This window comes from Physella acuta, unplaced genomic scaffold (assembly GCF_028476545.2).
Source record: "Physella acuta isolate Inbredline_101_S28 unplaced genomic scaffold, ASM2847654v3 ptg000012l, whole genome shotgun sequence".
In the NCBI taxonomy this organism is placed as follows: domain Eukaryota; kingdom Metazoa; phylum Mollusca; class Gastropoda; family Physidae; genus Physella; species Physella acuta.
In genome coordinates, this window is record NW_026731532.1 from 976,849 (window position 1) to 992,500 (window position 15,652).

General features: G+C 42.1%; 1 protein-coding gene across 1 annotated transcript; it reads left to right on the forward strand.

Moving 5' to 3' along the window:
* Positions 1-1,355: 1,355 nt before the first annotated feature.
* LOC131934718 (uncharacterized) lies at positions 1,356-12,500 on the forward strand. The gene is made up of 7 exons (XM_059290834.1): positions 1,356-1,515; positions 3,345-3,450; positions 4,243-4,345; positions 4,890-4,941; positions 5,963-6,609; positions 7,147-7,442; positions 7,718-12,500. Exons 2-7 carry the CDS (start codon positions 3,359-3,361, stop codon positions 12,498-12,500), a joined length of 5,973 nt encoding a protein of 1,990 aa, XP_059146817.1. The 5' UTR covers positions 1,356-1,515; positions 3,345-3,358.
* The last annotated feature ends 3,152 nt before the right edge of the window (positions 12,501-15,652 follow it).

Here is a 15,652-nt window from a genome sequence, read left to right on the forward strand (position 1 = left end):
GGAAACTTTACTTAATTCATAAAAAGTAATTAGGGCCTAAGCAAAAATTTACGTGACATTTTTAGATATTTGTTGTCAAATTGCAAATATCATATATATATATATATATATATATATATATATATATATATATATATATATATATATATATATATATATATATATATATATATATATATATATATGTATGTATGTATCCATGCCAATGATCTCAGGACAAATGATATCATAGAATTTATCTCAGGACAAATGATATTAGACAATTTATCTTAGGAAAAAACTATATCAGACAATATATCTCAGGACTAATAATCTCACGGGCAAAAAATATCAGTGGTGTTCTTCGCATCGCTATTTAATAACGAAGACATTTAAAAAGAAATTTGAGAAAATTAATGAAAAATCCAGAAAAGTAGGCCTACTTTTTAATTTTTTTTCAAATTTGAACAATGATAAGTGCTATATAATAGAACCCAAGTTTTCAAAAGCTACGAATCAACATATCCACAGGAATCATGTTTCCATAAATGACAAGCTTTCCCGAAGATCATTTTAAAATAATTTTTTTTAAGCTGTAATTTTGATATCTTAAAAAGTCTATGGCACTTTAAAGACGAAACGTACAATAACAAGTTCTTAGCCCACGTGGAAAGTAAATAAATGACCCTGCTCGAAAACTAGACACATTCCGTTAAGTAGTAAATTCAGATTGTATTAAGAAAAAGAACAACAACTCTCTCGTTTTATTTTAACTGATAAAATTACCAGGTTTTGCCCCTTGCGTAACTGTCGGAAAATTGACTCACTACTAGCTTTTATTTAAATTGTTACCTCGTTTTCAAACTGGCGAGCAAATACCAAAAAAAAAAAAAACAAACTCTAACCAACCTATTTCCTTTTAGCTATAAAATATAAAAGTAGTGGTTTAATATTATATATTGAAAGAAAATGCTTTACTTCATTCGTTTTAGTACATTAGTTGGCCCATATAATTATAAAAGCTGGCTATTTAAAGATAAAAAAAATGATTACTACTTTGCAAGTTGTTAAACAATGATTGCTTAAAAAAAACTTTTAAAAATTATAACTATTCCAGAATTATTTTAAATGCCATCCACCTACAAAGTTAATACAAACAGCCCACTATGTCTACTATATTAAGATTCTAATTGCGAATTTTGAAATTGTGTTATTTTATTTATCAATGGTACAGTAAGTAAGTCTGTATATTAAGTTCAGCCACACAAAAAAACTAATTTGATGACGCCATTTAAGTCCAATGAAAATGTTGTCTGCTTTTTAGAACGTGACGTAATACGCATGTTTTGAAAATGTATACAATGGTTGCCTTCCGCCACTAAACAAAGCCTACAAGTCAAGATGGCTTAAACCGAGACAATGGTACCGAGGCTGGTTTCTGGTACCAGCAGAACATTTTGCTGAGGAACAGCAGTTGGCCAGACGATGGTGCTGGCATATTTTGTCAAGATCTGCATAGGGAAAGACTAGACTAAAGTCAGTTATGTCGATGAGTGTTATTTATTTTGCTTTACAAAAACAATATTGGCAAGGAAATAAAGAGACTACCATAACACAATGATAATACTAATACTCTAATAGCTATAGTAAAATTACCACTGGTATAACCCCAAACATCCCCTCTAAAGTTTATACTTTATACTAGTCAAGTAAGTGAAGTTCTCTTTTCGAACCTGATGGTTCGAGGAATATTTATTTTAGTATGCAAAAACAATATTGGTTGGGAAGTAAGAAGGTTCTGTTTAAATCGTCCCTACCATAACTCTAGTAGCCCCAAAGCTAAAATTAGCACTAGTTATAACTCTAAATATCCCATCTAAAGGTAATAGTAAAGTACGTAAAGTAAGTTAAGTTCCCTTTTCGAACCTGACGGTCCATGGGGCAAGTGAAGTAGAGTCGACACTTTTCTGAGTTGGTACGCATCAGAGCTGGGGGAACTCAGGGACGTGCTACTAATTTGAACCGGGATTCGAACTCGAGATTTTCGTTTGCAGTTTAACATTCCTTAGTCCGTTTTAGGGATTCGATTTCAATGGTGAAATATGTTTTGGAATAGGACAAAAGATAACTGATTTATTATGGTCTTAATGTTTACTACCAAACTCTATACCATGCTTGCAAGGAGATAGCGTGGCCTAGCAGTAGAGCGCTGGACTGTTAACCAGAGTTTCTTCCAGGCATCTCTTCGAGGGGGCGAAGCCCCCCGAAAATTTTTTACCGCCCCCCCCCCCCCCCGAACGAAATGAAATTTATATAATTTATATAGAAAATATATACTTTTAACAGTGTCCGCCCCCCGAAGAAAGTTTACCGCCCCCCCCCCCCCGAAAATTTCAAGTGCCCCCCCCCCCCGGAGAAAAAAGTCTGGAAGAAACACTGCTGTTAACCCGAAGGACTCGAGTTCGAATAAAGTTCCTGAGTCCGCTTAGCCCTGACGTATACCTAACTTACGTTAGGGGAAGTAAAGAAGGCTGGGCATAGTGCTGACCACACTATCCCTACATAAGCCGAGGTCACAGAATCAGATGAACTCAACTTCACTGTCAGGGTTAAAAAGATTTTGAAACCATTGAATCATAATTTAATTACTTAAGTTAGATTTAAATTTTTTTTACCAGAAATGTATGTCCGTGTAGACAATTAGCTAGAACTAAATAAAATGCAGAGACCGATGTTCCTGAACACATGTTTATTGTTGTATCTAGCACCTCTTAGAGGTGCTAAGCGAATTATTTCGTTGTACAAGATCAGAGTCAGTGGCGTAGGCGTTGATGGGGAGGCATGGTGTTGAGGTTGGGGTGGCTATAACCCCCCCCCCTTCTCACCTCCATGGACCCCCCCCCCCCCTAAGTGAAAGTTTTCTCTTCATACACAAACACACTTACAAAAGCCTTTACAATCATCCCCACACAAAAGCCTATATAATCACACACACACGTATAAGCCTATATAATCACACACTTCAAACACTAAAGCCTGTATAATAACACACTTACTAACACACAAAAGCCTACAAAACTACAAACATACACACATCACACATAATCCCGTGTAATCACACACACACCTCCCATAAATCTGTATAATCCCACACATACCGCATACCACACACAACATATACAACACTATATAATCGCTCACACCACACATAACTTTCTATAATCACACACACTCCACACACAACCCTCTATAATCACACACTCACACCACACATAAACCTCTATAATCACACACACCACACATAGCCCTCTATAATCACACACACACACCTAACCCTGTATAATCACGTGACCTATGTGTTCCAGGAACTCCCCAAACGATGTCTGGAATCTGCGACCTGCTGACAGAGCTGTACCTCTTCTGCTATTCCATTGTGTTGCGTCACAAAGTGTTGGTCACCGTTCAGATTGTGTGAGTCTCACTATGTGTGGTCCTACTTAGTTTTTGCGTCATCCCCACTCTGTGTGTGTGTGTGGCGACACCATAGCGAATTATATTTTGTTTTACATGGGTTGGTTGCCAATTGTAGTGAAATAAAATGCAAGTGATTTAACGTATCTTCCTCTGGGAGCTGTTTATAAATATAATCTTTCTATACTCTATAGAAGCCATTTATTATCTGTTTTCTGCGTGGCAACTTTCTGTCTTTAAATAAAATCATCATTTTCTAATTACCAGCGTGCTGTCTATAAATCTCACCTTTCTATATTTACCAGTTTGCTGTCTATACATCTTATCTTTCTCTATTTACCAGAGTGCTGTCCAGTAGCGTAGCGAGGGGGGGGGGGGGCGGGCGGGGGGGGGGGGGACATATGTCTCATCTTTCTCTATTTACCAGCGTGCTATCTATAAATCTCATCTTCCCTATTTACCATCGTGCTGTCTATAAATCTCATCTTTCTCTATTTACCAGCGTGCTGTCTATAAATCTCATCTTTCAACAGCGTTCTATCTATAAATTTCATCTTTCTATATTTACTAGCTTGCTGTCTATAAATCTCATCTTTCTCTATTTACAAGCTTGCTGTCTATAAATCTCATCTTTCTCTATTTACCAGCGTGCTGTCTATAAATCTCATCTTTCAACAGCGTTCTATCTATAAATTTCATCTTTCTATATTTACTAGCTTGCTGTCTATAAATCTCACCTTTCCCTATTTACCAGCTTGCTGTCTATAAATCTCATCTTTCTCTATTTACCAGCGTGCTGTCTATAAATCTCATCATCCTCCTCTCGTGTAGACGATACAAAATGTGCTGTAAGGAAAAACAAAGAGCCAGTTACACGGCTATTCCAAACAATGAGGTAATTTGGGACATCAATTAGTTATATAAAAACCTTTTGCGCTTCTAATTAAATCTATACAAACTTACTAAACACTCTACAAACCTAATCAAACATATATAAACCTACTTAACCGTATACAAATATGCTCGAAGTTGTGCAAACCTATTTCACTCTATACAAGCCTACTCAAATTTATACAAATTTATTAAACGTTACACAAACCTACTCAGAGATCTAGAAACTTACCTAACGTTATACCCACTTAACGTTAATGGATCTACCCAAAGTAATTCAAACCTACTTAACATTATAGGCCCACGGCCTACGAACCTATTCTAAACTATAAAAACCCACTAAAGCGTAAACAAACCTACTCAAAGTTATACAAACCTACCTGTCGAGGTCACCGGAGCAGATAAACTCTACTTCATCTGCCACATGTGTTTTTGGGCACGAACGGGAAAGATGATAATGATTAAGATAACTACAACATTTTATTTTGAAGATAACAAAACAATTTAATCTTAAGGTAATCATTAACTTTATATCATTAATTTTCCAGAAGCTTCTCAGACGACTGAAGCGGAAAGCATCATTGACTAAGATAAGCAATGGTAAAAGAAATATACGCTATAAGTATACGACGGTTTAGTATTCTTTTAGTTTTTTTTTCTTCATTTTTTTAGTTGAGAAATTTTTAATTTTACTTACGACGTTTAGTATTCTTCGTTTAGATTTACCCCCCCCCCCCCATCTTTTTAGTTGTGGAATTTTAAATTTTACTTAAAGAAGCAAAGGATTAAATTTGTATTTAAGGAATGACGGGTCGATGTGGAACTTTTCCGATATGCGGTACCGTACGGCAGGCGGTTCATGCTTTTAGTGTCAGAGTGCAAAGCTTTAGCGTTGTATCTATGCTTTATCAGTGGCGTAGCCAGGATCGTCTCAAGGGGGGGGGTTGTTTCAATTTTTACCCGGGGACAAACTTTCGATTTGCACCCCCCCCCCTCAAACTTTCGATTTGCACCCCTCCACTCAAACTTTCGATTTGCACCCCCCTCAAACTTTCGATTTGCACCCCCCTCATACTTTATATATATATACCGAGGGGTCTATGGGGTTATGACCCCCCTAACCCCCCTGCCTACGCCACTGTGCTGTATGCTAAGCTAGAAAGTAATGTTTTAAAATTGTGAATTATAAATGTACTGGTATAATTAAAAGAATCAGGCGAGAGGTGTGGTAGCTTGTACAAGAGAAAGTCATATATATCTGATCGTTTCATAGGTGTTTAATATAGAATTCTTTTTTATTTTAATTGAGAAAAAAATACAACAACGACAACAACCTATAGGAAAGTTTCTAAGTTCAATTAGAAAACAAACAAAATATGATTAGCGCATGAAAATTTCGGAAACATGTAGGGGATGAGGGCATATGGTCTATATTTATCCAAATGACTAAATGTTGTTAGTCAATTAAAACTGATATTTATTTATCTTCTACTTGTAAATTGTCTGAATAACGGTGTTTAAAAAACATATGGCATTCTTTTTATTCATAGTTAAGAGAGTAATTGTGTCTTTACCGAAACATGAAATATGTAACGTTTTTCTAATTACCGACATCTTTTAGGCCCGCAGTCTTCCATAATGAAACAAGGCCGGAACAAAAACAATCGACAAAAAGGGTGCGTCACACTCGTCACTCCCTCACAGGAATTCGTCACCGCACCGGAAAACTTCCGCGCCCAGCGCAGCTGTTCGTCCAGCCTGGACACCACCAAAGACCCGGATGAGACGCTGGACGAGATCACGTGGGGTTTCGACACCTCCCCCTTGGCCTCCTTCCACCACATACCCGAGGCGGAGCTTCCGAAGCCGGCAGAAGAATCCAACAAGCCATCCCCGAAGAAAAAACCCACCAAAGCGCAGAGGATCCCGACTAAGGTACATCATCGCCCCGGGAAGAGACAGGCCCCGAAGGAAAACACCGCCACCCCACCTCGCGCTCAGATGAAAAGCTTCATCGCTGATGAAAAATGTCCTCGGCCGGCGCCGTTGAAAAAACAAATGTCGTTTCGCTTACGCTCCCCGTGTAGGGTCATGTCGCCCAAGAGAGGTTCCGTGCATCGCCAGTCGACATTCCTCTCTGGGGGTGCAAATTACCCTCCGACTAGCCCTAGAAAGTCCAGCAAGTGTAAGACTCCGCCTAGCAAGTACAGGACTCCGCCTAGCAAACGGGCGGCGGCGAGCGTCTCTAGGTGTAGCTCGATCAAAAAAGTGAGTAGGACGCCCATTCCATTTGTATGCATGCTACATTTTGTTTTAATAAAAAAAAACACACGTTAGACACAGGTAGACTACCCATTCCACTTGCATGCTAGATTTTGTTTTAATAAATAAACGCAAGATAGAAACACAAATTCCCATCCCACTTGCATGCATGCTAGATTTTGTTTTATTAAAAAAACGCAAGATAGAAACACAAATACCCATTCCACTTGCATGTATGCAAGAATTATTTTTTTGACAAAAAAATGTTTACTGGAAACACATACAAACTACATTAAAAACTACATTTTAAAAACTGTTTAAGTAACTAAATATTTGGTATAAGAGCACTTCAAATGTAAATATTATGTAATTTTGCGTACTTTGGAATAGATCGGCTACATTATCGTTGAATTTAGGGATTTGAAATACAAAGAAATTAAAGTATTGTTTTTATAAAATTGTTTAAAAAAAACTAAAACGCCATGAAAACTTTTTGAAATTAACATTTCAATTGAGAACGTGTCTTAACATTCGATCGTCTAGCGACGCACCAAAGAGCCAGAGAACACGAGCTCCGAGTCTGAGCACCAGTCGACCCGCCCCACCCTCTACAAGAGCACGGGCTCCCCCGAGCACCAGTCGACCCGCCCCTCCCTGTACAAGAGCACGGGCTCCCCGGAGCACCAGGGCAACAAGAGCGAGACGAGCGTGGTGTGCAAGCGGGACAGCTGGATCTGGTTCTCACCAGAGACACGGCCCAGCGTCGAGAACTTCGCTTCCAGGCAGAGGAAGTTCCAGAGTGAGGACCCGAGGGTGGCCAAGTTGGCAGCGGAGATAAGGTACTGTGTGGCCAGGGGTGGGGGTAGGATCCCCAGGGGTAGGGCTACGGCGAAATTTGTTCCGTGAGTGAAGGTACTGTACGACACCCTTGATTTTGATAATGAGTAAAGCCAGGAGTGGGACCTCCCGGGGTAGGGCTTAGGCGTATTTTGTTCCGTGAGTGAAAACAAAGGTATTTCGTTTCATCAGTATATATGTATATCATATCGTCGTGTTTGTATATATGTTCGTGCCATTTCGATGTATGTACTAAACATGCTGTATGTGCCCGCAGGAGACAGGATGAAATGAACCGGGACATAGAGCGCGAGGCTGAGTCACTGATCGAGAGCTCCTCCTTGTCCAACAAGATTCAGATCACCCAGTGGGTCCAGCAGCCCTACCGGCCCGGCCCCCACAACTGTGTCAAGCTCAGGTGTCGGGGCCGGTCGCGGCCGTTCCCCTACATGCGTTCCTGCCACACCCACCAACAGCACCAGCCCAGGGGCGAGGCGTTCCGTCATTCCAAATCCCCCGTCAAGAAGATCATCTGGTCCCCGAATACCAACCAGGTGAAAGTCGTCAGGGAGAAACCTTCCCCCCACTGCAACGTACAACTTCACTACGTCAAATCCCCCACGTTGGAGATTCTAAAAATCAAGTCGGAGTCCGAGAAAGACAGTTCCTCTGAGACGCCGACGTACCTGAGTTTGACGTACGAAGACTACGAGGTCAGCAAGAAAGCGACGTTCACCAGCATCTCAGCCGCGCAACCGCCGAGAATCAGCCCGATGGTGCCCAGACACGACTGCGAGTGTCTAGAAAAAAGAGACAAATCCATCTCCCCTGTCCGGTACAACGCGCCGTGCGCGGAGAAAATCTACAGGCCCAGATCTTACCGGATTTATTCGCCTTTGTACGACAACACGACGCTGCTGTCTTCACATGACACATCCAAGGCGTCCAACCCTGGCTCGCCGGAAGTCAAGTCTAAATCAAAAAGCGAAAATTTCACCACAGAGAAATTCACACAGTCAGTTAGCTACGGTAATGAAGGGAAGTTGACATCTCAGGATAGCTTCCAAGTCGAAACTAGCGAACAAATATCTGAAAGTTACCTAGCGGAACCGACGCAGATGGGGAGCGATATCGGGAGAAACAATTCGGTTACTCGATGTTTAGATTTTAAACAGTTAGGCCACTCACAGATGAAGAACCCGACGGATGATCAGCGTAAGATGATACGGAAAACAGGATTCCCTTATTATAAAATAGCCCAGCCGGGGGTTTTCGCAACAGGAGAATCGGAATCAGAATCAATGCAACGAGAGCAGTTGACGCTAGAGAGGAGTCTTAGACAGAGATTGATTTGCAAGGAGGTCAACACAACCGTGCAGAAAATGTTGTTCGACACGGAGCAGAGTTCGTCTTCACTGAGCCCAAACTCCATGAACAAGCCGGGAGCCAGTCGCAGGGCTGCGGAGAGAAGAACCCTCACCGCGATGACGCAGGATGCTAGAGAAGTCTTCAGGCGTCCCTCCACCTGTAACCAAACCGCTGACTTAGATGTTGCTGAAAACGACGGCACCTTTGAGCTGTCAGCACAGCAGGGCGGGTACACCAACAAGCGGGAGCCTAGTTTCACTTCAGTTCAAACTGCCGAACAAAGTCTGAGTCCTTCCGCGTCACCGAAAAGTAAACGAACCAATATTTATAACCCCGATTACTATTTGGGAAAACGCGTTTGTAGGAAACAGCAATCGAGGCAGTCTTCTGTAGAAGAAATGTATACCGGCAGTGTGGCATCGAGATGGAAGAAAACTAACCCGACGTGGTCTAGAACCTTCTCCAAGAGACCGTGCACGCCCAAGCGTCTGCTGGTACCGCCTTCAGCAAAACACGCGAACGTGAGTTTTGTTTTCAACCCCAAGAATCTTCCACGCATGGGGTTAAAAGAACTCTCAAACCCGACCGAAATCCCAGAACATCAAATATCAGTGCCTCGAGAAACTACCCCGCTCAAAGTTTTAGACCGCCGGGTCTTAGACATAAAGCGTGGAGTTATCTCCCCGGCAGCTGGTGTTATCGAGCTACAGAAGACACCGCAAGGAAAAAACTCCGAGCACGCCGTGGTGACGCCCGCACCTGACCACAGAACGACCCCGTTTCCTCAACCGTTTCCACAGGAACACGTACCCACGGCGCCAGTCGAGACCACCATCACCCAAGACAAAGGAGACGAGGCGAGAGTTGAACCACCTCAATGCCACAACCGCGAAGATGCTTCCCATAGGCCCGTCGCCTCCAAATCCGACATGACCAAAGATAACGGTTCTTTGAAAATTTTATCCGTCAAGCTCGCCACCGGTGACGTTAGCCCTTCCGAGTCCCAGAAGGTCGTGACGTATTCAGACTCGTTCTGGGCCCGGCAGTTCCAGGTCAAGAAGCTGCGGCTTCAGTCGGGTTCCAGCCCAACCGAGAGCGCGGTCTCACGCTCCTGCTCTATCGACACCATCCGGTCCCTGCTCCACACCCCGACCAAGGTGGTGCACGGGAGCGTGTCCCACGTGCCCATCACGGAGAACGTATCGATGGAAACCAACAAAAGCATTATTTCCGGTTCCACCAACAACTCCGCGAGCAACGCCCCCTACAGGAGACCTGGCCCAGCCAAGGAAGAGACAGCTCAGTTCTTTTTTGTGTCGGAGGGCAACGATGGCACCAGACCTGACTTCTCCAGACATGACTTCGCCAAACATGACTTCGCCAAACCTGACTTCGCCAAACCTGACTTCGCCAAACCGGACTGCACAAGACTTGACTGCGCCAAAGCTGACAGCACTAGACTTCACTTTCCTTTTCTGGAGACCGATCACGCACAATTGACATCAAAAGCAACTCAATCGAATCCAGAAGTTCACAGTGCTCCGTACCACACAATTTTAAATCCTGAGAATAGCAAAAACCAAGTACATCCCAGTCAACTGCACGCTGCACTAGATAACAAATTCCAAACGAATCGCTGTGATCGTTCGCCAAATATTAAATTAAAGGAAGATAAAACCACCAAGTCCAGCGATGGATTTCGTTCACAAGATGTACACTGTTGCGAAACCGATTGCGCTAAAGAAACAAATTCTCAACACGAGCGAGAAATGAATTTACACTGTGTAAACAAAAACTCAGTCACCTCGCTCCCAGAGGTATCAGAAGTCCCGTCCCACTTTCTCTTACTGCCACCAACATCATCCGACGAAGAAGACGAAGATGATGACGTCATGACCTACGACAGCAGCGATCTCCTGCCGGTGAATAAAAAAACTCCTCTACAAGAAGATTTACAATCCAATTTCCGGTTGCAGGCTAGGCAGAATAATTCCAACCCCGATTCCGGTTACGAGGAATCGATGTCAGATAAATACCACGTGAATCCCACTGCCGTTCCTATCGTAGCTTGTGGTATCGATTCTGTGATTTATGAGAGTAGAAACGATACACATGATTCTGAAATTGACGCACTGGAGGTTCCGAGTTTTTCCTTATCTTCCACGTCAGAAGAACCACAGTCGGACTTTACCCGCGTAAGCAGCACGTCATTTGGTTCCGGTTCGAATACGGATACGATACCGTCCATCACTGACGATTTCGTTTCACCGGAGAAATCCGAACTTCCTTTTTTTGAAAAATCCTTATCTACAGAGAAAACAATCTCAATGACACAAATTAGTTGTCAGTCAAATACAACACATTGCGACTCGACCACAATTAGTTTAGAAACGGAACCGGAATATTCCGGATGCAAGAGTGTAGATTCAACATTAAGAAAAGCACACACCGTAAGATCCCGTCCTTCACACGTAACCTACTCGACCAACAGCACATGCCTGAGGTTTAGCAGTGCACACAATGTAACCGTAAAGAGGAAAATATCCAGAAAGAAGAAGTCGTTTAGAAATAAAGCTAAGGCGAAATCATCCTTGCTGCACCTCATGGAGCCATTAAAACCATTCACGCCAGGGTTTAGTTCTCAAAGTTCGAATATCAAAACATTAACCAAACAAGAATTTGATAGTTCGCACACATCTAACTCTACTCATTTGCTGAAAGATTGTTTAGAAAACTATTCAGCCCAACGCATTCCAAATCTAGGATCAACAGAAGAATGTTCCCTGTCCTCATCGCTCGAGCATATCCTATGCTCCACTTCAGCGTCCACGAATATTTCTGAAATTTTCCACAACGCACAGGCTAAGTTGAAACCAAGCCTGAATTCCAGCTGCCCAGATTTTGAAGATGAATCTGTGATTTTTCAAAACGTACATGCCAAGTTAACTCCAAACCTTAATTCAAGCTGCCCGGATTTTGAAGACGAATCTGTGATTTTCCACAACGCACATGCAAAGTTAACTCCAAACCTTAATTCAAGCTGCCCGGATTTTGAAGACGAATCTGTGATTTTTCACAACGCACTGGTCAAGTTAACTCCAAGCCTTAATTCAAGCTGCCCAGATTTTGAGGACGAATCTGTGATTTTCCACAACGCGCAGGTCAAGTTAACTCCAAGCCTGAATTCCAGCTGCCCAGATCTAGAAGACGACGAATCTGTGACGATATCTTCCAGCGCCTGTCTGGATACCTCGCAGGCTGGAACTGTGCCTAGCTCTTCTCTCAGCCTGAGCCACATTCTGGGGAACTCTGACGACACGTTTTCGTGTTACAGCGTCACCGAATCATCACGTGATCACCGCGAAACTCAGCCTTCGGTGAAAAATAGTCCGTCGAACATTCTGGCAGACCAGAGCAGCTTGTACCAGGGGACGAAGGACATCCAACAGAAGGAATTTCACACTGTAAAGTCGCCTCACCACAAAGATTTCTCAGCAGACCATACAAGACTTGACCGGAACCAAAACATTTCCCATGGCGGTAAAACAATACCAGGCACTCCTGGGCGTTTATCTCGGAATCCCAGCACCGAGTTACGTCACGAAACGAATCCCGCAGCAAAGAGTGACGTCAAGCGGGAGCTCATCCCTAACAGAAGCGTCAACTTTTCTGAGCTTTTAAAACGATTTTAACGTGTGGTTGATGGTGTGTACATCGACAGGGTTGGAGAGTTGGTGCAGTCTGGGAAATTTAAGACAGGTGCTGTAGACATCAGCACTGATTAGAAAAGGTTTGGTGCAGCTAAAGACAAGTGCTACATAGGTCTGAACTACTACAAACTTGCGCTACATAGGTCTATATGGGCAAAAAAGGATTGAGTTCAGAACATATTTACATGACGGTTAGGCTTCTGACCAAAACGCACCAAAAATTTACAACTAAAATGACGGTTAGGTATATGCTACTGAACAAAACTCAACTAAAAATTTAAAACTTAAAAGACGGTTAGATACAGGCTACTGAGTAAAACTCACCTAAAATTCAAAACTTGAATGACAGTTATGCTACCTGCTAATGATATATGTCAGTGTAAATGAGAGATCTGCTTGGTGACGTAACTTCACACTCAACAGCCAGGCTTGACACTCCACTAACCCACCGGTTTTAACTTTATTCTTTGTTATATCTCGAATACCTATATTTTATATTTATTTCGGACACCCCCCACCGCAACACCACCTAGTTACGCCAATCGTTCTGGAAGGTTAAACCGCAAGCACACTCTACAAAAGAACGAAAAATAACGGACACATCATTATTACAAAAGTTACAAGCCAATGACTAACCAAATGACAAACGTATAAAAAAAAAGCGAGTCAGTTTTATTTGGCCAAACTTTTTAATTTTTTTGCTAAGGAAGAGTTGACCAAAACACAACAGTAAGCTACAGATTCCAGTGTAGGCTTATGCCCTCTTTATAACTGTACGGAATTCTTTAACATTACATTCCTATACAAATAGAAATCTACTTTTCATGAGTCCTAATTTATTACCTATATATTGATTTTAGACTTTACATTAGTAAACTCACTATTTTAAAATGATCAAAATAATAAATACGTAATACATAAGTAATCTTTATATGTGTTTGTTTTATTGAAGTTAAATTAGAATTCTACTCTTGCATTTGCTATCCAACTAGCTTTTGAAACACATGTTCGTAAAGTATTGATGTTTAAACGGCATTAAATTCTGGCTTTTTTGTTTTTCACACAAACTTAAATACACACATTCCTAAACATAATATAATACAGCCAATATTCTAAACACAATATTATACAAGCAATATTCTAAACACAATTATATACAAACAATATTCTAAATAATATTATACAAACAATATTCTAAACACAATTATATACAAACAATAATCTAAACATAATTATACAGCCAATATTCTACACACATTATTATACAAATAATATTCTAAACTCATTATTATATAGTCAATATTCTAAACACATTATTATAAACCCAATATTCTAAACAACTTTCTGGACACAATATTATACAAACGATATTATGCACACAATATTCTAAACACAATATCATACAGTTTTCTGCATACAAAATTACACAAACAATTTCTGCAAACAACAGCCTATCATGCAAACAATTTGTGCATACAAAATTACACAAACAATTTTCTGCACTGGACATGAACATCCAAGTTCCCACGGCCAGAAGCTATTCTAGTACAATTAGACCTTTGACCATAAAAGTAGAGACGTCTTCTTGTGCTAGGTGGCACAGGTACAACAGAACAGTAATTCAGCATCATTCGTTATTTGCGGAGCTAAGGTTTGTATTGAGTCTTGTGCAGGGTTTCTTCCAGACTTTTTTCTCCGGGGGGGGGGGGGGGCACTTGAAATTTTCGGGGGGGGGGGGGGGGGTAGACTTTCTTCGGAGGGGGGGGGGGGCGGACACTGTTAAAAGTATATATTTTCTATATAAATTATATAAATTTCATTTCGTTCGGGGGGGGGGGGGGGGGGGGGGGGGGGGGGCGGTAAAATTTTTTCCGAAGAGATGCCTGGAAGAAACTCTGGTCTTGTGTTGTTTTTTAAAAATTGTTTTATAAGATACTTTCACTATCATTATTCTAATAAATCTAGCTATTTTAAGAATTCTTTTACCCATATTGTCCTAGCTATTTTATAGATACGTTTTTTTTACATTTTTCTTCTTCTTATCCCATACGGTTTACTTAAGGAGCTTAAGAGCTTAAGGACAAGAAGATTTTAATTAAGCAAAAAAAAAAAAATTAATTCTAGAATATACTACTTGTTTGTCCTTGTTTCTCTCTCTTCCCATGTTGATTATTGAAATCGTTAGCTTCCTTCTTAACCGGGGTTTGATTGAACCCCGGGGGGTTCGGAGAGTTAGTCTCGAGGGCAGAAGCGTAGCGACCCTTCCCGGCGCCCGGGGACAAACTTTTCGATTTGCACCCCCCCCCTCAAACTTTCGATTTGCACCCCCCCCCCCCTCAAACTTTCGACGATTTGCACCGCCCCCCCCCCGAGATTTCGATTTGCACCCCCACCTCAAACTGTCGATTTGCACCCCCCTCAACCTTTCAATTTATTTTTCCAACCCATCTTGGCGCCCCCTAAGGTCGGCGCCCGGGGACATATGTCCCCCCCGCCCCCCCCCCCCCCCTCGCTACGCTACTGCTCGAGGGTTCAGTGGAGGTCGAGACACACCTACTCATATGTTTCAAGATGGGACTTTGATAGTGTGGACCAGGGGTCTCCAAACTACGGCCCGCGGGCCGAATGCGGCCCGCGAAGTCCCCTCATCCGGCCCGCGGAGATCTTTTTGTCTAAGGAAAAATCGTTTGTTGGTGATGGTTGAGAAACTTTGCCCAGAGAAATCAAAGACATGCCTAGAAGAAACTGGCCCCCAAACTGAAATTTGATAGTTAATGTGGCCCTCGGTCTGAAAAGTTTGGAGACCCCTGGTGTGGACCATAGAACTGTTAAGAATATTTCGGTGAATGCGCTTCTGAAACTGGTGGGGTTCGGTACCTCATAAAAGGTTAAAAAACCACCAGAGGCGTAGCGGATGGTGGGGGGGGGGGGGGGCGTAGGGGTACATATGTCCCCCGGGCGCCGACCCAAGAGGGCGCCAAAATGGGTTGAAAAAAATTAAAAGCTCATTTTAGCTGCAGTTTTGCATTATAAATATAAAAAAAATATATGGGGAGGGGGGGGGGGGGGGCGCCAACTTGAAAGTTTGTCTCCGGGCGTGGAAGGGTCGCTACGCACATGAAAACCGCTGACTT

Excerpts from the sequence above, each read along its gene's own strand:
- LOC131934718 (XM_059290834.1), top strand. The coding sequence starts at position 3,359 with ATGTCTGGAATCTGCGACCTGCTGACAGAGCTGTACCTCTTCTGCTAT. Across the intron at positions 4,346-4,889 it reads CGGCTATTCCAAACAATGAG|AAGCTTCTCAGACGACTGAA; the intron begins GTAATTTGGGAC and ends TTAATTTTCCAG. Across the intron at positions 7,443-7,717 it reads AAGTTGGCAGCGGAGATAAG|GAGACAGGATGAAATGAACC; the intron begins GTACTGTGTGGC and ends ATGTGCCCGCAG.